Source organism: Prionailurus viverrinus, chromosome A3 (assembly GCF_022837055.1).
Source record: "Prionailurus viverrinus isolate Anna chromosome A3, UM_Priviv_1.0, whole genome shotgun sequence".
NCBI lineage: Eukaryota > Metazoa > Chordata > Mammalia > Carnivora > Felidae > Prionailurus > Prionailurus viverrinus.
The window spans coordinates 20,938,450-20,960,423 of NC_062563.1; the positions used below are offsets into that span (position 1 = coordinate 20,938,450).

Genomic DNA, 21,974 nt, shown 5'->3' on the forward strand with positions numbered 1-21,974 from the left:
GAGAGGTTCCGTCCAGTGCAGTAGCCCCTGGCCACGCATGCTTGCAGAGCTCTTGAAATGTAGTCAATGTGACAGAGGAACTGCGTTTAAATTTTTAATTCTACTTTCGCTAATTTAAATCCGACTAGCCACGGGTGGCTAGTGGCCATATGGGAAAGCGTACTAGCACAGATGGAGACTTCTACTATCCCCGTTTGAGAGATACGTAAACCCAGCAGAGTCAGAATCTGAACCCAGGCGGTCTGACCCGGAGTCCATGCTTTTAATCACCCTGTTCTACCACCTACCTCTCTCTAGACTCCTGCGATTAGGACTGCGTCCAAAGACAACAATCGGAAAGTACGGGGAAGGGAGGCGAGGTAAAACTGAAACAAGACTGGCAATGGGTTGTAATAGGTGAATCCGGATGATGGGCACAGAGGGGTCATTAAACCCCTCTCTTTACTCCGTGGTATACCTGAAACCTGCTACAGTAAAAAGTTAAAAAAGGAAAAGAAACAAATGCAACAGATTTCATTACAAAGGTGCTCACTGCAGTATTGTTGAAAATACTTCAAATCTGGAAGCCATTCAAATGCCTAACAGTAAGGCAAGAGAGAGACATGTGATTATATAGCCATTATTAAAAATAATGTCTTCGGGGACTATTTAATGACACAGAGAAACGATCTCGATGTGATATTAAGAGAGATGTGCGAGATACAAGTTAGCACATACAATCCAATGCCTCTGATGCCAACACAGATTCAGGTACACACACAGATACACACAAGGATAGAAAGAACCGTATCAACATTCTACCAGTAATTTTCTCTGAGTGAGCAGAAGTATGGATCATTTGAATGTCTTTCCTTCATATTTTACTGGATTTCCCAAATTGCTACAATTACTTTCCTAACCAAGCAATAAAATAAAACAGAAACAGAAAAACAAAAGTCTGGCGGCGAAATCACACCTTTTTCAGCAAGCCAATGGCAATGTCTGTGTACAAGGTCCTCTCGTGGGCTTCATCCAGCATGATGGCACTAAGGATCAAAGGGAAGACCTCAGTGAGCATCAAACAAACCACCTGCATAATCCCACCCAGACCATCCAAGGGACTTCTGGGTATCTAGTCCCCATGCAATCACCTTGTATCGAAAGGAGAGCTAAGTAACTCGTCTTTGTCAAGGAGACGACTATTCAGCTAACAAGAATGGTGACACTGACATATCTTGGTGAAGAACGGTGCATATTTTTTTGCTATCTTTAAAGAGTTGTATAACCCACACTGGATTCTCATAGGACCTAATACCTGACTTTTAAATCACAATATAACACATAACCCCACAAAGCACATAGAATTAAGAGCAAGGCCCCACTACCCGAAGACTGTTAGGCTGCAGATAACAGCACAGAGACACGTGAGCACAGATGGGTCACATGTATACACGGGTGTCAAATGCGACATCCTTCCCCAACATACCCCAGAGCCTGTGTAGGACAACGTTGGCACGTTAATGAGTAATGGACAAAGACACACAGAGTGTAAGTAATTATTTGGACTCTGCATATAACATCCAACCAACATCGCCCATTTCTGTGCTGGCATCCACAGTCACCATCAAGCCGGGGATGTAACAGTGGCCAAGATAAGTATGACGAGTCAACAGATTATTCAAATAATGCTAGGGCTTTTAAAGTGCCCATTTTTTACTGTCAGTAAACTCTGAGAAAGCGTCAAAGGTCAAAACAGCCCAGGTAAGGAGGGAAAGCTTTGGGCCAACTGAAGGCAGTTGCAAATCCCAGCTATTGACACAACTGCTTCTCAATCTACTTGTGTGCCTTTCAAACTTCAGGGAAGTTATCATAGGAAAAACACATTTACCTATATTTTGTTAACAACGGATCAACCATCATTTCCCTGACCAACATTCCATCAGTCAGAAACTAAAAAACAGAGACACAAAGTTTTAGAAATAATTCATTTACGCTGTACGTTCATGATTTTTTTTCAAAGCTCAAGTGTAACCAAATGCACACAGCCTCTTTGCCAGTATGCGTACAAGGTAATTCCCACAGAGGACTGAGGAAATGCCCCGACATTTTTGTTATCAAGCCATGGGACTGTTCACAAACAAGACTTCAATCACGGGGTCCGCGGCTGGGGCCTGCAAATCTTCCAGCAGAATCCCACCCGCATTTACTATCTGACATCGGCTCAACCCCGCTTCCTCCGGGCCTGCACTCCCGGTACTGTGGATGAATGGCCGTGAAGACAAACCCTGTCTGCGCAAAGGAAGGCCATGAATCTGAGGCCGTTGTTCTTAAGATGTTCCAGGGGCCCCTGGGTGGCTCAGTCGGTTGAGCGTCTGACTTCGGCTCAGGTCATGATCTCACGGTCCCCGAGTTTGAGCCCTGCGTTGGGCTCTGTGCGGACAGCTCGGAGCCCGGGGCCTGCTTCGGATTCTGGGTCTCCCTCTCTCTCTCTGTCCCTCCCCAGCTTGCACTCTGTCTCTCCCTCTCTCAAAAATAAATAAACATTAAAAGAATTTTTTAAAAAATGTTCCAACTCAGACTTGCAGCTCTGAGGTTGCTAACTTGGGCTTCGCCTGCTATTATCTTAGGGAGGCCGGATAGGGCGGTGGTTAAGAAAGGCTGTGGTGTCCGTGGGCTGGGAGCCCGGATCCTCTTTCCGCCTCTCACGAGCTGTGTGAACCTTGGGCAAGTCACCTACCCTCTCTGAGCCTGATTCCTCATTTGTAAAACGGAGATAATAAAGGGATGTACCTCGGAGGGTTACTGTGGTATAACTAAGAGAGACAGTACACGTAAAGTGTTCAGCACGGGACCTGGCACACAGTGTTCAAGAATATCAGCTATTATTATTTCGGATTAACGAATGTTTCTAAAATGCTTCAAAAACATGCAGTAGTAACTACGTTATTAATGTCGTCTAAAACAGCTCAGTACTTTAACCAGGCTAACCATCTCCCTCGCATGCTATAGCTTAGTGTTTCTACTTTTTGTTTCGTGTTTAAGAACAGGATGCGCTTCCATCCTGAGCCTGGTACAGGCTCTGCCACAAATACGCAGAGCAGTGAGGAGGAGGACCCACCACCGACGACAGGCAGCAGGTAGGAGCAGAGCACCTTAAAAATGATGGCCAAATGGAATACAGAAGCTTCTCGTCAAAGACTCAGAAACGACCGTTTTAATTGAACAATTTGCTAAATTACCTACTTTAAATATATTTGATGGTACAGAAGAATGTCCCCTTGACCTGGCAAAATCTCAAAGGTAACAAAATACAGAAATCTAGAAAATAAGATCCCTATTTTTATAAATCACCACCTTGTTTGGTTCATCTGATTATTTTCAACTTTCCTCTGCTGCAAATTGAGAGGTAATGGAGATTCTTATAACCAATTTCCATTTCATCAGGGCATTTTCATTGTTCTGCAGTACTGTCTGATGAGAACGACTCCAGCACTGCCCTGAGGAGCAGACGCCCCGGTGACTGTATACTGATTACCACGGATGCTGATTGTTTCAACAGTAGCAACTAGTCAAAGAACACACAAGTAAAATCTGTCATCCTGTAAAAATGGCCAAGTTCTAACTTTGGGAATTCCATGCGTATCAACTGATACTGCCTTGTCCCTGTTGTTAAGTCTTTCGCAGGCAAGTCTCTTTGTTTTGACAGCTGTGTGAATTGGTGGAAAAACAATAAAACACACGGAAGAAAGGACAGCCTCGAGTCCTGGTTCCATCACCAACGGGCACAGACCTCAGACAAGCCATTCAACCTCCCGGACCCTCAACCTCTTCATCTGTCGAACCAAGGGCTTAACCTTCCTTCCAAGGTCCCTTCTGGGCTATGATTCAAGGACTCTCTGGGAGAGCGCCGCACCTCCCGCGGACTCATCTCCCTGAGGGCAGGGTGATTTCATACACTTTCTGCCATGGCATCAAGGTCCCCGTCAGCAGTGAGGCTGCACGTTCGTAATTTCCCCCCAATAATCTTCTTGGTTCACAGCACGAAAAGCAGTGTGAGCACTTCACCTTAATTCTCGTGGCCAGTGGGTCGGTGCAGTCATCAAAGCGGATGCAGTAGCCCACCTCGTGGCCCAGCAGCGCACCCCTTTCCTCAGCTACTCTCCCTGCAACCTTTGGGAAGAAAGATCATGCTGAAAACAGAGACGCAGAAATTACTGCACAGAGCACATCCTGTGGAAAATCTAAAGGTCCCTTATTTTTTGAATAGTACGTGAACACCATGGAGAATGAGAAGAAAAGGGGCAGGTCATCAGAGAGCAAGCATGTGATTTATTCTACACCCAACTTGAGGCAGCTTATAATTAACTACCGTGTAACAATAAGCCGCACAATGGAATCGCATAAAGGTGTTACAGAGCAAAGAAATGGCAGATAAATTTCAAAAGACCAAAGCCAATGAGAGAATTTTAAAACATGGATGTGCCAACATGATTTCAGTTGAGCCACAAATTCGGCTCGGCATTTCCTGGCGGCCGAAGCAAAAAGTTGAAGAAGTGACAAGATTACACCCTAGTAAAGCTTTCTTTAGCACACGGACTAAGGACAAATTTTCACGTCTTCACGCCTCGAAATAAAGTACCTTCCACTGGACCGTGAAGGCAGGAGAACGGGAATGATCCCATTCAACACTGGGCCAAGTTCATTTTCCCTTTGGAGGCAAAGCAATGACGTTTCCAGGGGCAGATAACCTAAAACAATTTGCAACAGTGCCCCAGCTACCAAAAAAGCAGTAAAAGGGGAAACAAAAAAGAAGAACGTAGGTTAAAAGATGAAAAAAAGGAACAGGGTGGATAAGCAGGTGAGAAGGTTAATGAAGGATCCAAGTTACCTTAATAAAGTAAGAGTAGAAAACAAGACACATAACAATATATTAGAAAGACCCCAATCTAGGGGCGCCTGGGTGGCGCAGTCGGTTAAGCGTCCGACTTCAGCCAGGTCACGATCTCGCGGTCCGTGAGTTCGAGCCCCGCGTCGGGCTCTGGGCTGACGGCTCGGAGCCTGGAGCCTGTTTCCGATGCTGTGTCTCCCTCTCTCTCTGCCCCTCCCCTGTTCATGCTCTGTCTCTCTCTGTCCCAAAAATAAATAAACGTTGAAAAAAAAGTTAAAAAAAAAAAGAAAGACCCCAATCTATAGATTTCTTCTTCACTTACCAACACATGACAAATGAGAGGTGAACACAGGAAAGAGAAGACAAAACCCAACGGCAAGAACTCCCACCACCCCTCGAAGGCAAAGGCCGTCAACTTATTAATGGAGAATATTTGAAATAATAGATAAATATCAAAGTGGGAGAGCAATAAAAAGAAAATAAAGAGTTTAATGTTCACCGTATAAACTACCTAACTGAAAAGAACTACAGGCAAACGGTAGTAGAGAGGCTTCCCGGGGACCTGGCACACCGCCCCCCACGCGAGGCAGGCAGCCGGGCGCCCGCTCCCACAGGTGAGGCGACCTCTCCACGGAGTCTCCGAGTCCTGGGTCGGGGACGTGGGCCGGCACAGGAGGTGTCTGCAGGCAGGGCTTCCTGCCAGTGCCGCTGGGCTGCGGCGGCCCCAGGGGCAGGAGCCCGGAGCCTCCCTGCACTCAGCCCTCGGGCCAAGCCTTATTACTTCATGATTCGGACGCATCTGCTATCCAAGATATTTTATTTTCAAACTTTTTATTTTAGTCTTTCATGTATGATCACATCACTGGACATTGAAAAGGCTTTCTGACAGATTTTTACCTCTACTATTTAAGTTTCACTCCCAATGACTGCATCAACCGGACTGGGTAAATACTATGTTTTTGACACAGGCAAACAAACACAGGGAAAAGGAAACAAAAAGGAGAACCCAGTCACCGAGCACTAACCACCGGCCCGTGCTGTGCTCCAAGTTTCCAAAAACTGTATCTCGCTAAATACGCGCACGGCCCACGAGGTGGGCGAGGTACCCTTGTTTTCCCAGAGGAAGAAACCGAAGTAGGACAGGGTTAGGGCTTGTCCTGAATCACAGGTCAAGGCAGGGCCTGGTCTTGAAGGCGAACCCAGACCCTAGCAGTCCAACAGATATCCTCATTAGGCGGACCGCCTCTCACGGAGATCGAGCAAAGGCTTGCGCGATCTGTTCTCAGGCTCTGAGATGGTTTTCAGAGTTTAGTCTGCACACAAAGTACTTTTTGAGATGTAGCATTCCCAACTTCACAGCTCTGTTAACACTACCCCGTTGATTTATACATTCTTTGCCCTTTCAAGAGAAGGCATGGGGCTTCGTGGAAATTATCCATAGCTACAAATTTGGAGCAAAACGCGGAGTGATTAAGAGCTGGGAGTCCGAACTACATACAGGAAAAATTGCTCTAATTCCTAAGTAACTGAGTCATCTTTCAGTGACATAGAAGGTTACTAAGTCTAGTGGTTTCCCAACTGTTATCTCTTGTTTTTACTTACACAGGCTCAGAAAAAATGTTTATCAATAATTTCTGCCTTGAAGACAATCATAAAATGGACTTTGGGGAAAAAAAGGATGACACAATAATTAAAACGCAGTACAGAGCACAAGTAACTCAAGGCAACAGGATTAGTTTCTTGTCCAGGTAAAGATGGCAAAATAGAGGCACTCCTCTGAAGAGCTAATTTAAAACAATAAAAGAAATAAAACATATTATCAGCCACAACCTGTATCTCCGATGATACAGGAGGAAAGAGCCACAAGGCCAGACAACAAACTGGGAAGCACAGCTGCCAGATGCCCTGAGGCCTGACTCTAGAGAGGCTCCAAGGTCAACCATGGCCGACTACGGCTTAATGTGGTGCCACGGCCCCAACAGTCAGGACGGACAATCCTTATTTTAGGAAGACAAGAAACAGCAGCGTGTTCGGGTCCAGAAGACCTAGGACATGTCTCAGTGGAAATCCATTTTGATAGCAGACAATCACAAGGGGGAGAGGACTGAAGGAGAGGCATGCAGTCAGGCAGCAAGTATCGAATCCTAAGCCAGAGAGCCCAAAGAATTTTGTCATGAGCCTTGACAGACCTCTGCAATCCCTACGGCGTGCGCCTCGAGCTCCGCAGCCCCACCTTGGCCCAGCAAAGGAGGAGAAGAGATGTGGGGGGAGGCTGTGCGTTATCCAGCCCAGCGGAGCCTCAACATTCTGCGGCCGTCGGTGGCCCACTGCAAGGATGAGCAATTATCATCAAAGTACTAACGCCAGCCCGCCGCAGCGAAGCCGACCAGGAAGGAAAGAAAGGCAGGAACACAAGCAAAAAAGCAATTAAAAAGAAATTCTAAAAGTCTTTTCCACGGTTCAATCCTAGGTTCTGGCACACACGAAAAAGGGATCTTCCCAAGAAACAAGCAGGATTAAGGTTTTAAACGGGCAGGTCACAAGTCAGTCTGTGGAGGTCCCCAAATCTCACAGCTTCCATAGGACAGACTCTTGAGAGGCTTTTCTCAAATTTGAGAACAATTCCCCAAACGTATACAATGCTACAAACAACCACTTACAAAATTAAAGAAACTTTTCCACAGTGGCAATAATAAAAAGCAAATGTGAATCGACTGTTCCAGGGAAACACGAAAATGTTGCTCTACTCCCTCTGTAAAAAAAAGAATAGGAAATCACTGTGGTGTGAAGAGGCGATCCATGGCAAGGCAGTCAACAACTGCCGGCCAAAAGGATTTACAGAAATGTGTCAGGCAGTTAATAATAACACTGTGTTATTTTTCTGGATTTTTAAAAAAAATTGTAATATTATCACCTTTAAAATTTGTAATGTATTGTAATATCTCCTCCCATTTTAGACATTTATTTTGAGGGAGAAAGAGAGAGAGAGAGAGAGAGAGAGAGAGAGAGAGAGAGAGAGAGAGACAGTGTGCGTGCACAGGCGGGGGAGGGGAGAGAGAGAATCCCAATGCAGGGCTCAAACTCGTGAACCATGAGATCACCACCTGAGCTGAAACCAAGAGTCAGACAACTGGGCTACCCAGGCGCCCCTCAGTTCTCTTTTAAAGCAAAACAAATAACAAAACAAAACAAAATGAAAAAAACCTTCAAAGAAGTGATTATGAGACCCAAGTAGAGATATAAAGGAACCCAAACAGAATACATTTGACTAAAAACAATCACAAACATTGCGGACAGGCTTGGAGAAATCTTACAAAAGAAACCGCAAAAGAGCAGATGATTCCAGAGATGGTGATAAACACTAAAAGCAAACAAAGGATATCTAATATCACTGAATTGATGCCCTTACACAAAAGAAAACATATATGGAACGGAAGTTTGCCAACATCTAACAGAAGAAAACCTGAGATTTGAACCTGAAGGCGGAAAGTTCTTCCACATTTAAGAAAAAATGAGACAGAACAATCAGCATCGAGACGTATCCCGGCACAAAAACAGGCTTACAAGCAGGGAAAGTGAGCCAGGAGGGCAGCGGAGAGAACCCGCTGGAACTCAGGCATCTACACAGTGATCCTCCAGGCCAAGGGCAGTGCACAGTGTCTGCACAGTTCCTAGGGAAAGAGAGTGTGAACCAAGAATTTCGTAACAAAGACCACAATCAAACGTTCTCAGGCACAGAAAATTCAGCCAATGAAGAAATAAGGCAAAATGAACCATTCGAGGTTAGCAAAACCACGGAAGAGAACTGGCGATGAACACTGGCTCTATTTAAACTAGAATTAAAGTTCATCAGCTGTGGGAGCGATTGGTGATTACAGGAAAAGAACATGTATTTATAACCCTTGAAATTAAAAATCCTAGCACTGCATCTATAACAAACGGAGGGAGAAAATATACAGAGAGTAAGTGTGCATTTGTTCGTCTGTCACAGGAAACTACCGAACGTGGTTTCAAAAACAAGTAACATCGTCAAGCTCTTTGGGATCTTTTCTCTTAGTTTTTAAGCTCTCATACGTTTTCCTGTGGCGAACACCCACCTCTCCCGCGTTCAGCACCGACTCCTGCTTCACTCCAGTTTCCCCTTTTGTTAAATCCAACAAAGGCAAATGCACAGCCGGGACCCCATGTTTGCAGAACTACTCCCGTCCATCCAACCGATTCATCTTTACGTGAACATAAAAGCAGAGCTTGGAACGATGTTCACAAATGTTCAAAAGGTTTTCACTGGGCGATGAGACTTTCGTTTTTTCATTATTTTTTGTTTGTTGTGATTTCCTCTGTACTTTATTACTACTTTAAAAATTCGTCAAGCTCATACAAGCACCAACTTTGCAAAAATAAGCAGGTCACAGCTCTTTTTAAACTGAAGAATTAAAATACTTAAGGAGCCACTTCGTATTCACTTGGAGCTCTCAGGAAACAAGAAAACAAAATAAGCCACTGAAAACAGAAGATGCAGATGGAGTTTTTGCAACACGGAAAAGAGACTCACTGTGACAGCTGCCACTCTTCGGGGCTGGGTCACTCCCACGACTCTTCCTTCGGCCGTCCAGCCAGCTTCTGCAAGGTACTGCAGAAAAAAGCACACCTCAGTTTGCACGCGACACCACTTCTCCAGAACCCGCTTCCCCCAAGGTAACCTCGTCTTGTGTCAAAATCGCTGACAAAGTTAGTAACAGAGGGTTCTTATCCCAGCAGACATTTTGGAAATTATTTCACAAATGAGGGATCTGAGGCTTGGAAATGTTAGGTAATTTGCCTGCGTTCACATCAGAGCTAATAATCAGAAGAACCAAGGCACACGGTCAACATTCTGACGCTCCGATCTTACTAATTTCCAGGTACCAGTGCTGCCTGGAGGAATAAACAGCTATCCGTGAGTCACACAGAACGCTGCTGAATCCACAGAACAAAGAATTTTAAAGTACACGCCGAGCCAACTCAATGTAAATATCAACCATACAAAACATATTTAGTCAGATTAAATAAAAATAACTGAGTTTTGTCCGTGTACATATGCCATTACATCAGTACACAAAAAATTTGATTATGTGTACTTATCTGATTTATTTACACATTTATTTGCTTTATGTATTCATTTGTTATATATTTATTTTATCGTTTACATTTTTAAAGCCTAAGGTGGATAACAGTGGTTATCAGTTATATATTTTTATAACATCGACATTGTTTCACCAGGAGTACATATTCTACAGTAGGAAAAAAAGAACAAAAATGCCACCACATAAAAACGTACCTGCTCACTTGTTCAAAAGAAATAAGGGAAGGAACTAGAGAGAATGCTGGTCTACGAAGGATTGGCAGGAAAAAGGGAGAAATAGAAACAGGGCAGCAGGGGACGAAGAGGGAGTGACAATGTTCTGAGTAGATGATTTTGTGGAGCTCTGACTCTTAGAGCCAGTCATGTTTCACGTGCTCTTCAAGTACCCAAAAAATAAACAAACTGACCGAGATGTAAGTGAAGAGAAATCAGAAGGAAATACAAACGCTAACACATGGCCCTTTCTGTAGTGCAAATGAACAACGCGATCACAACGAAGCCAGTGGAAAAGACCTGACCTAAGCAACTGGAGAACAATGTCTGGACTGGATGCTGTAAAGCCAAAGACAAAGAGGACTGTGACCCAGTTAGTAAATGTTAGTAAATAAGCAAATGGGCATATGGGTTAGCAATTCTAAAAGTGCTTTATGTTTATACTAGAATCTAACACATAAGTTAACATACTGTAAACAATGAGGTCTGAGTTTCTCCCTGTTGGGGAAAAGTTACAAATCAAGAAAGGCTAAAATGAGCCCTGTGGTGTGGGACTGGAATCAGAAGTATCGGCATAAGTTCAAGGTTTTTAATACATATACAGATTGACATAGATATACAGATGCTCTTGTATGTGGGGAGTGGTAGTCACATAAAGATTTCCTAAATCGACCCACTGAAGACTCACAGCAATGTCACCTCAGTAGCAATGGGCACCCTAGCACCCAAATCTTGATTTCTAAACACCGTTCTCCAATAAAGGAACCAGGGCTCCTTGCAGAGTGTTGGATTCCAGGTCTAGTGCAGGGAAAACCTTAGACAAGCCTGGAACATCCTACGGTACCAGAAGGTAAGGAAAGGTTCAAAAAAAAAGGACGGAGGCTTTTAGAAAGAACACAGGGCCTAAGTAAAGGAGCTCCTGATGATCAAACTAACAAACTAAAAAGGATAGCACTGGATTTTAACCCACAGAACAAAATATAGAGCCATGAATCCACACTGATGTACATAAATAATTGAATAAATAAATAAATGAGCGAGAAAAGACAGTTCTTCCTTACAGAAGATTCCATTTAATGAAGGAAAAAAAAGAGAAAAGAGAAAAGTATTAAGCAAACACCTGAGTAACTGCTGCAGACAAGATCCACTGAGCGAGGGGCATCTGAGTGGCCCAGTCAGTTAAATGTTTGATTCCAGTTCAGGTCACACATGGTCCTGCAGTTCGTGAGTTCGAGCCTTGCATCGGGCTCCTCGCACTGACAGTGTGGAGCTGGCTTGGGATTCTCTCTCTCTCTCCCTCTCTCTCTGCCCTTCTCCTGCTTGTGCTCGCTCTCTCTCTCTCTCTCAAAATTAATTAATTAATTAAAAGAAAAAAACAAAAGATCCACTGAAGGATGCTAACATTAGGAGGCAAATCCTGAAGGGAAGGGGAGTATCTGCAGTCTAAAAATACCTCCCCCCAAGGATATTTACCAACTACAAAGGGAAAGACAGTAACTTTATACGCAAACCCTGGCACCTTAACCAAGATGAACCTCGCCAGTGATCAGACATTAGCATCTCAAACCCCGTGATATGACGCACTGAGAAGGATACAGCAATTCTGTGGTATTCTTTCCCAAAATGCATCAATGCATCAGCCCATTCTAATCATGGGAAAACATCATGCAAATCCAAACTGAGAGGGATTCCAGAAAATAAATGCTCAGTACTCTTCAAAAATGTCAAGGTCACGAAAGATGAGAAAGAGACTCCAGGCTAGGACACTGTGCCAGCCTAGAGAAGACTAGGCAGAAATAACAACTAACTGCAACCTGGGGTCCTGGATCTTGGAACTGGAAAAGGACACTGGTGAGAAAACTGAAGAGACTGGGTACGATTTCCAGCCCAGCTGTTGCACCATACCAACAGTGATGTCCCGCTTTTGATTACTGTACTAGGGGAGGTGGGGTGAGAGGTTTAAGGGAATTCTGCATTGTTTTTGCAACCGTTCCATTCGTCCAGAATTAGCTGGAAATAACAGTTTAAAAAAAAAAAAATGACTAAGGAACAACAAATGTAGGTTTTTTGCTATAAAAACTGTCAAGTTTCTCTCTCTTGTATTAAACATTAAATACATACACAAGACACTACCAACCACACCAAACAACACAAACGCAAAACCAGAGCCACAAGAAACAATAGCTACAGGGCGCCTGGGTGGCTCGGTCCATGGAGCATCTGACTCTTGATTTTGGCTCAGGTCATGATCCCAGAGTCATGGGATCAAGTCCTGCGTCGGGCTTCTCACTGGGTGTGAAGCCTGCTTGAGATTTTCCCTCCCTCTCTGCCCCCCCATCTCTCTCTCTCTCTCCCCCTCTGCCACTCTCCCCTGCATGCTCTCTCTAAAATAAAGAAAAAAAAAAAAAACTTAAGAAAAAAATGAAACAACAGCCAAGATTCAAGGACTACATTATTAAGTGCCAGAACCGTGCTGAGCACCTTGCACACACAAGCCCATTTAATCCTCGCAACAAATCCTGTAAGGAAGGTTAACAGCATCATCATCAACAATGTAGAGATAAGCAAACAGAGATCACATAACTTGTCCCGAGACAGATTAAAAATCTAAGCCCTGGAATTTAAGCTCTGCAAACCACAGCCCTGTCACAAAACTGGGACACAATTCTCCCATCCAAAATAAAACATACATAAGTGTAGTCAATCTCTTAATAACAGTGGTAAGCGAAAGAAAAAGAATTTCCATAATAACAAACAACCTGTCCACGAAGCCAGTCTCCTCAATACACCTGTGATTCAGACTTCTGCATGCTAATGACCACTGACAGATGGAAATGAAAAGCTGCTGCGAAAGCAGGTATAGTGTTGCTATCAAAAGGCAGTGTTATGTCACGCTGAATTCCATCTCCGCTCTTTTTAAGGGTCACCAAATCCGGTCCCCTTGTTAAGGAGTGGGATTAGGAAGCACTCCATCAGAAACAGCACTAATAAAAATTGTAGTAAGGAAGCTTGTTTGCATAATCCATTGTTTTGACAGAGCTCTGGGAAAAAATATCATCTGGGTTCTACATATAGTTTGTGAAATTTCAAAACTGGTGTTTGGTGCTTCAGCATTCAGTACTTTTCCAAAGAAAGATATTATATAAATCCAGCAAGACGGTTTGTTAAGAAAACCTGCTCCATATTCTTGCCATGACCTTCAGCTCCTCACTGTCCAATTTTCCTAGGCCCCAAGAAGAAGTTGTGGTAATCTCGGAGAAGAGAAACTCCGTGGTGAGGAAAGGGAGATGATCCGTCCACACGAGGGGTAGCAGATATTCGGACCAACAATATAATCATCTATCACAATGACCTAGCCAATTTCACCAGCAAAGCTTAGGAGACTCACGCTTTACCATTTACTCTTTTGTGCTTTTTTCAACTGTGTACCAGAAGAATGCATTAAAAAAACACAGTGCCTGTAAGAAAATACAGTTCCTTAAAAGTAATTAAATTCACATGTACGTGCCCTTGGATCCATTACCTCCATAACTCCTCTATTTATTCTGTAAGTATACCCATATGCGTACAAAATGATACATATGAAAATTGACTCACTTCATCACTGCGATAATACAAAACTGGAAACAACCTAAATGCCTCTCAACCGGGAACTGGTAAAATAAATTATGGAGAATCTATGCAACTGAAAAATGACACATTAAGTGGAAAAAAGGACCAGGTATATTAAAGCATGGATACGTGCCACCATTTGTGCTTTAAAAAGAGGTACACGCACACTTTTCTGTAAACACAATAAGAAAATCTCTATCTGCGAAACTACTAACATCCGTTGTATCTGTATAAAGGAAAGGAGGATCAGAAGATAGGGCAAAAGAGAAATCCTTTCTTTTGATGTTCTTCCATGCCTTTGAATTTTAAACGACGTGAACCTATTAAATATTCCTCCAAAATTAAAAAGATGAAAATAAAGTAAACGTTAAAATAAACCTTAAAATTTAAAACCAATTACCTTCGTTCGCTGCCACACTGCCCAGGCTGGATCCTCAGACCCCGCTCTCTGGCCTCCAGGCCACTCTTTCCCTGGACTCGCTGCTCAGCAGGCCCTCTCTCTGTTACCTGGCAGCCAAGCCTTGCTGGGGGAAATGACCGGATCGTTGTGCTGTACTGTACTATGGATCCAAATATCTGCCACCCACCTGATAGGAGGATTACATATACCGCCACCCTACTGCTATCGGGCCTGGCCGTGAAACTTGCTTTCTCCAAGGCAACGTGAGGAGTGCCACAACCAGTCACGAGTCCTGACACCTGAGCCATCTCACAATTCCGCCATCTACTGTGAAGACTCCCAAGGCCCAGACAAGAACTGGGCCAGCATCCTAGGTCCCACTGACCATGTGGAGCAGCCATCTTGGGTTATCGACCCAAGACCACACGGCGTAAAGAAGAAATACACCTTTGTGTTCTTAAGCCACCGAGATTTTCAGGTTCTTTGTTAACATAGCACAGTTACGCTGAGATGACTAAAGAAGCATACAGACTGATTCCAAAACAAACTGAGACCACCTCAACTCACGTGGCCCATCTTTCACCCTTGCTCCCTCCTCCACATCACTGCTAATGTCCTCATCTGTAACATGAAGGTAATAATAACAGTACCTGCCTGGCAGGGTCACTGGGAATTAAACAGAGTAACGTGTGCAAAGTGACCACTTTATGTAGCACTTGTTTACCACTCATTACTTGTTTCATGATGATGATGGCTGGGATTATCACGACTCTCTGGTAGTCTCTTGGTAACCTGGCGTGGCCCTTCTCCCGTGGCTCTCTGCAGGAAGCAAGTAATTTGCTAAGGGCTTGATACCACGTGCACCTGTCTTCCTTGCAGCTCGCCACGTGCCCTGCCGTCCTTCCTCTACTGCTGTCCATTCCCTTCCGCCTGTCTTTCCCGGGCTACACGTTAATCACCGGGGGACCTTTTAAGAAATACCTATGTCTGGGTCACATCCTAAACCCATTATTGGGTCGGGTAAAAGAAGTTATATTATCTCTTTATACAAGTTCAAAAATAGGCAGAACAGGGGCGCCTGGGTGGCTCAGTCGGTTAAGCGGCCGACTTTGGCTCAGGGCATGCTCTCGCAGTTTGTGAGTTCGTGCCCCGCGTCGGGCTCTGTCTTGACAGCTCGGAGCCTGGAGGCCGCTTCAGATTCTGTGTCTCCTCCCCTCCCCCACTTGTGTTCTGCCTCTCTCTATCAAAAATACATAATTTTTTTTAATTTAAAATAAAAAAGGCAGAACAAATCTGTGGTATGAGAAGCCAGAATAAGAAATACCCTTGTGTTGCAGGAACAGGAGGAGAGGCCAGGAGACCAGAAGGGGACACAAGGGGACTTCTGGGGCTCTGGTAATAGTGTTCTGCTTCTTGATCTGGGTGCTAGTAACACAGGTGTATTCACTTGTGAAAATTTATCAAGCTGTACAATTATGACATTAGAACTTCTCAACATGCGTTTTATACTTCAATAAAAATCTACATTAAAAAGGAAAGAAAGACCTGCAACAACCCCCATCCCTGACCACTTACTTACACATCAGTCTTCACTCTCATAAGACATACTTTGATCTCACCCTAACTGGGAACTCTTGCTGAGTCCCAAACACTTCTCACACCCCAGCAGCGCTGAGCACAATATTCCCTGGAGGAGAACGTCTTCCCACCAGCTGCCATGGGTGTTCAATGTCTACTCTAAATGCCATTTCTCTTATAAGGCCTTTCCCGATCCTTCTGTCAACTTGTGTCCACGCTAGATAGGGCTTTGCCCTGCACGGGGGGTTCCTTCCACTCCCACGGGGGGTATTTCTTTAGTCGTCCATTTTTATTTACAACGATAGCAGTATTCCTTTTACTTTCCTCTTCACCTGTAACTATTCGAAGGCCAAAACTACACATTACACCTCTTTGAAGGAGCCCCCACCGTTCCTTTCAGAGTATGGCTATTCAATCGTTACCGTGGAATTATATCAAATCCAAGACGAGTGTTACTTTGACACTAATCAAAGAAACCACAAGAGCCAGAAGTTGAATAAAAAACATCCAGTTGGGTTGATATTTTCTCTCTGATGGCAGATCTTAAAAATGCGAAACATAGTAAAGAGAGTTCTCAAGTTGCAAAACCCTTGCAGCCAAATATAAGTGCAAAGACACAGCGAAGCGTATACTCACTTGTGGGATCTGTGTGCTCTTTCCACATCCCGTCTCTCCGACAATCACCACTGTCTGATAGTTTTCGACCAAGTATAATATATGATTCCGAAGCTGAAAAACACAACCCTACGTTGTAAAAAGCCATACATTTCCTCAAAAGAACGAAACAAAGACTTTTAAACATTATGAAATGAGCTGTCGGCCAAAGGCAAGTCAATTTTAAATTTTTTTTTTTTCAACGTTTTATTATTTATTTTTGGGACAGAGAGAGACAGAGCATGAACGGGGGAGGGGCAGAGAGAGAGGGAGACACAGAATCGGAAACAGGCTCCAGGCTCCGAGCCGTCAGCCCAGAGCCTGACGCGGGGCTCGAACTCACGGACCGCGAGATCGTGACCTGGCTGAAGTCGGACGCTTAACCGACTGCGCCACCCAGGTGCCCCTAAATGAACATATTCTGAATTCTAGTTTATGCTCTGGCCTCTTGAGATAAATATGTCCACTTCATGAGACCAATAAAATCAAGTGTCTGGATGTGCACACAGCCCATAACAACCACCCACATCCTGTCACTGGGTCAGTTGGAGTTGACCTCTTCCACCGAAACAACCTCACATTCCCAACTAGTCTTGTTTAAAATTTGCCTTTAAGGGGCGCCTGGGTGGCGCAGTCGGTTAAGCGTCCGACTTCAGCCAGGTCACGATCTCGCGGCCTGTGAGTTCGAGCCCCGCGTCGGGCTCTGGGCTGATGGCTCAGAGCCTGGAGCCTATTTCCGATTCTGTGTCTCCCTCTCTCTCTGCCCCTCCCCCGATCATGCTCTGTCTCTCTCTGTCCCAAAAATAAATAAATGTTGAAAAAAAAAATTTTTTTTAATTTGCCTTTAAAAATAAAGCTAAGGGGCGCCCGGGTGGCTCAGTTGGTTGAGCATCTGACTGGCTGAGGTTATGATCTCGCGGTTCGTGAGTTTGAGCCCCACGTCGAGCTCTGTGCTGACAGCTCGGAGCCTGGAGTCTCCTTCGGATTCTATGTCTCCCTCCCTCTCTACCCCTAACCCACTTGCATTCTGTCTATGTCTCTCTCAACAATAAATAAACATTAAAAAAAAATGTTTTAATGAAGCTAAAACTGGCCATACGTTGGTTAATTTGTTGAAGCTGGAGGCATAGAAGTTCGTTGTGCTATTTTCTCTACTCTTCTTTATATTTTAATTTGTCCACGACTGAAAGCAAAGTTTTTCAATACATAAGATTTAACTAAAAAAAACCTTAAGGACTTTCAAGATTGATATGGTTAACTAACACACACATATTTTGAAAAGCTAGTCCCCTTACATAAGGGTAGCTCTGAGCTCACTGTGTTCTGAAGAATCTTTTTTTTTTTTAATTTTTTTTTTAATGTTTACTCATTTTTGAGAGACAGAGCACATGAGTGGGGAAGGGGCAGAGGGAGAAGGAGACACAGAATCCGAAGCAGGCTCCAGGCTCCGAGCTGTCAGCACAGAGCCCGACGCGGGGCTCGGACTCACGAACCGTGAGATCATGACCTGAGCCGAAGTCGGACGCTCAACTGACTGAGCCACCCAGGCGCCCCTCTAAAGAATCATTAAGAGTCGCCCCTCTAAAGAATCATTAGGAGTCCACTTCAGTACCAAGTACGGAGCCACTGCACGCTGCTTTGGACCAACAGACTGCGCATTCTTATTCAGTGTACCTTGAACACTGGCAGCTTCTGCCTCTGCTGCTCTATGGAAAGGGCAGCGTAAGGATTGTAAACAACGGTTGTTGCAGAATTTTCGGCTAGACTCTGTCTCTCTTCAGAGATGCTGACGCCGGGTCCCTCTGTACCTGCAACAGAAATGCTTTTTTCAGATGCTCTGATGCAACCAACGAACAGAAAAATGTGCAGACGTTGCAAATTCAAAGACGAAGGTAAACAACACCAGCAATGCGCTTTATCTCAAACTACTAAAAGAGAATCAACTTTAACTTGAGGAAAGCATCTAGGAAAGGACCTAGGAAAATACAAAAATCTTCCCTAAAAGCGTCAAGAACAGAGATGAGAGTCCCACTGGGCTCCAAACTGGCCGCACGTAACTGTATGTCACAGAGGACAATATGCTTTCAGGCCCGGCCTCCACATATTACTACTAATTACTGAAAGTGGCAGAAACCCAATGGGAATTGGCAGAGGCGAAGGAGGGGCGGCACTACCGCAGGACTCCAGCAGCAAGGCCTGGGGACGCCAGGGACCGGGTACTCCAAAGCTGCGCTGGCTTTCTTTCTCTCATCTCAGAGCCTCTCAATCAGCTCCTTTCTGTCGCTAAGTTTGGCTTCTTGTACCAGCTGGAATCAAGGCTGCTGACAGGGCCAGAGCTCAGGCTCACCCTCCCTCACCGATCACCCGTTCGCTCACCCGACAAGGACAGGAGGGCAAGAGATACCGCAGCGAACACTACAGAGGCAGGCCCTCCCCTCTGCAGCTTGCTTGCTTCTTTTATTCTGCCTCCCAAGAGAATGTAACTTAGTGCACGAAGTGGTTCTAAGTGCTAAGGAGAAAATAAGAGACTAGGTAAAGGGGATCGGGAGTCCCAGGTGTGTGTGGTCTGGAGGGTGGGGAGCCTCTCCTCCCAGGTCAGGTCCAAAGCCCAGCCTGATCCGATCAACCAAGGCCAGTGGGGCGGGATGCGCTAGACGGCAGCCCCCGTTGTGAATCACAGAACCGGGGTGGCTGGGTGCAAAGCGCTGTTCCAAGAAACCACTGTGCTCAGCAGATTAAACAACAGCTTCCCACGACAGCTGCTTGGTAAGAACAATGACAAACTGGTGCTCAGGATGGTGAAGAGTAGGGAAGCCATATCCCACCATGAAACACTGTTCAAGGTACCGTGGATTTTAGCCTGAGAAGGAAAATGCCTTACAAGGAACATGGGTCCAATTTTTATGATCAGCTTCTGTAACTTTTCACGGGGATTCATTTGTGTAGCCCTCGAACAGAAACTGGAAGTGGTAAGTGACACATAACGCGACATAAGGAAGCAATTTTCAAAAGCTAGAGCTGGTCAGCACTGGGGTGCAATGTCTTTGGGAGTCATAAAAACCCTCCCTGGAAGTTCAACGACGTGCCCCACCGCCTTCTGTTGGGGGGCGCTACAGAGATGCTTATCCAAAACTATCATCCCCCAGGCCTTCTGAACTCATGGAGATGATAATGCTATGTGGAAACACAGGGGCTTTGTGACAAGCACATTTAGCCACCGATTTATTTTTACATTTTTTGGAGGTCCCATATCCCTTCGACAATCTAGAAAAGGCTATGGACTCTCTCTCCTGAAAAATACACCAGCATGTAATTGGTCAGGAGACGAAATGCTCGTGGTCCATAAGCCCCCTAGAGCTAAGTTTAGAATCATTGCCACAGATCTTTAATCCCTTTTCCATTTATTTCGAGGAACACAGTTGTGTTCCAGAGGTCCAAGATTGCCAACAATCGGGTAAGTGGGGCACTGCTGTATTGTTTTTTGCCAAAACGCTGACCTTCCTTTCAACAAGATAAAAGATAGAAAAGGACCTGGAACAAAGCCTGGGCTCAAAGAAGCAGGTTTCCTTTCCTTTTGTCTCTTATTACCGCTACATCTTAATAACTTCTTGTAGACTTTACCCACGAAAAATCTGCCAAGAATACCTTAGCCTCACCAGCTCTGTTTTTGTCGCAAATTCCCTCCTTTTCAGAACACATTTAAAACTTTTACAGCATGTCTAGAACATGCTAGCATTGCTCCCGCAAGGTCTCTTCCTCCCCCCCCCCCCCAGGGTCCAATCCACCCAGGTATCTTCACTACCCCACCCCTCCCTGTCTCTAACGTACATCCAAGTATATTGTTATGAGATGTTTTACAAGAGCTACTGCCAATCAATAAGGAACATGTCTCCTCCTGACAAAAGACTTCATTCAGGGGAGTCTGGGTGGCTCAGCTGGTTAAACACCTGGCTCTTGATTTTTGGCTCAGGTCATGATCTCAGAGTTTCGGGAGCCTGAGCTCTGCGTTGGGTTCTGCATACTGACCTTGTGGAGCCTTGCCTGGGATTCTCCCTCTCTCTCTGCCCCTCCCTGGCTGGAGTTCTCTCTGTCTCTCTCAAAATAAATAAACTTAAAAAAAGAAAGAAAGAAAGAAAGAAAGAAAGAAAGAAAGAAAGAAAGAAAGAAAGAAAGACAGACAGACTTCATTTGACCAAATCAGAACTGCTTCCTTCTATGTATATTCCACCTCCCATTCTGACCGCCTATGGCTGCCTTTCCCTTGGGAGCATTCTCTTTACTTACAAGAGTACACGTCTGTAATCCTGCAAACCACACATGCCTTCATTTCTCCATCTACAAAACAAGGATGACAACAGCACCCACACCCTCCCATCTGGCATTCCCTCTAAACCAGTTTTTTAATTTGAGTGGTGCCCAATTAGTGGATTATGGAAAGCATGTAGTGGGTCACGACCAGCATTTTTTTTCTTAATTTTTTTTTTTTTAATGTTTATTTATTTTTGAGAGAGACAGAGACAGAATGTGCGTGGGTTAGGGGCAGAGAGGGAGGGAGACACAGAATCCAAAGCAGGCTCCAGGCTCCGAGCTGTCAGCACAGAGCCCGACACGGGGCTCGAACTCAAGAGCTGTGAGATCATGACCTGAGCCGAAGTCGGACGCTCAACCGACCGAGCCACCCAGGCGTCCCAGCATTTTTTTCCAATAACGAACTAGAAATAGAATACCATCATCTCCTGCCTCGACCCCAAATATAACCTATCCTATCACAACATCATCTTGCTACTCAATTTTCTTGGTTTTTAGGACACGCTTGAGGCACACATCCCATTTTGCCTTGTTCATGGTGCGCCCTTTGCCCAGCTCTGTACTCCTACCTCTCCATGAAATAAACCTTATTTGTGCTTCAATGTTCACCTCAAAAATGTCACTATCTTTATGAAGTACTTCCTATCCACCCAATCTTTCCCTCTCTTCTATACTTTTATGTAATTATAATACTTAATGTGTATCTAGTGCTAAAAGCTTTACATGTATTCTCATTTAATCCTCAAAAGAATCCTTTGGTAGGTGTTATGCCCAATTTACAGATGAGGCTCACTGAGACTCAGAGCACTTAAGTGACTTTGCCAAATCACCAGTTTAGTATATGGCAGTCAAGGATAGCTCTACAGACTGACTTGTGGAGACTATCTTCCTTACCATCACCTTTTTCTGCCTCATTTTAGTATCTCTCCTAGAGGCGCCTGGGTGGCTCAGCCGAATGAGCATCCGACTCTGGATTTCAGCTCAGGTCATAATCTCACAGTTAGTGAGTTCAAGCCCTGCATCGGGCTCTGCGCTGACAGTGTGGAGACTACTTAGGATTCTCTCTCTCCCTCTCTCTCTCTGCCCCTCCCCCACCTCAAAAAATAAACAAACTAATAAAAAAAAATTAAAGGATACCCAACTTCATATTCTAACTGAGAGAAAAAGAATAAATCTTGAGAGCAGAGCAGCAGCCTGGTCACCTGTCTCCTGACCACAAG

The 21,974-nt window shown here is 44.7% G+C and overlaps 1 protein-coding gene across 2 annotated transcripts in view; it reads right to left on the bottom strand.

Annotated features, from left to right (window-relative positions):
- The window catches only part of DHX35 (DEAH-box helicase 35), a 62,580-nt gene that overhangs the window by 39,224 nt on the left and 1,382 nt on the right, over positions 1 to 21,974 (bottom strand). The window contains exons 2-7 of one of the 2 annotated variants that reach the window (XM_047852578.1): positions 18,121 to 18,254; positions 16,429 to 16,521; positions 9,420 to 9,497; positions 4,045 to 4,149; positions 1,868 to 1,929; positions 956 to 1,025 (exon numbers count right to left, since the gene is read on the bottom strand). In XM_047852578.1, coding sequence (XP_047708534.1) covers positions 956 to 1,025; positions 1,868 to 1,929; positions 4,045 to 4,149; positions 9,420 to 9,497; positions 16,429 to 16,521; positions 18,121 to 18,254 — 542 coding nt within the window. The remainder of the gene's footprint in view (positions 1 to 955; positions 1,026 to 1,867; positions 1,930 to 4,044; positions 4,150 to 9,419; positions 9,498 to 16,428; positions 16,522 to 18,120; positions 18,255 to 21,974) is intronic. The other variant, XM_047852579.1, reaches the window with a different exon arrangement.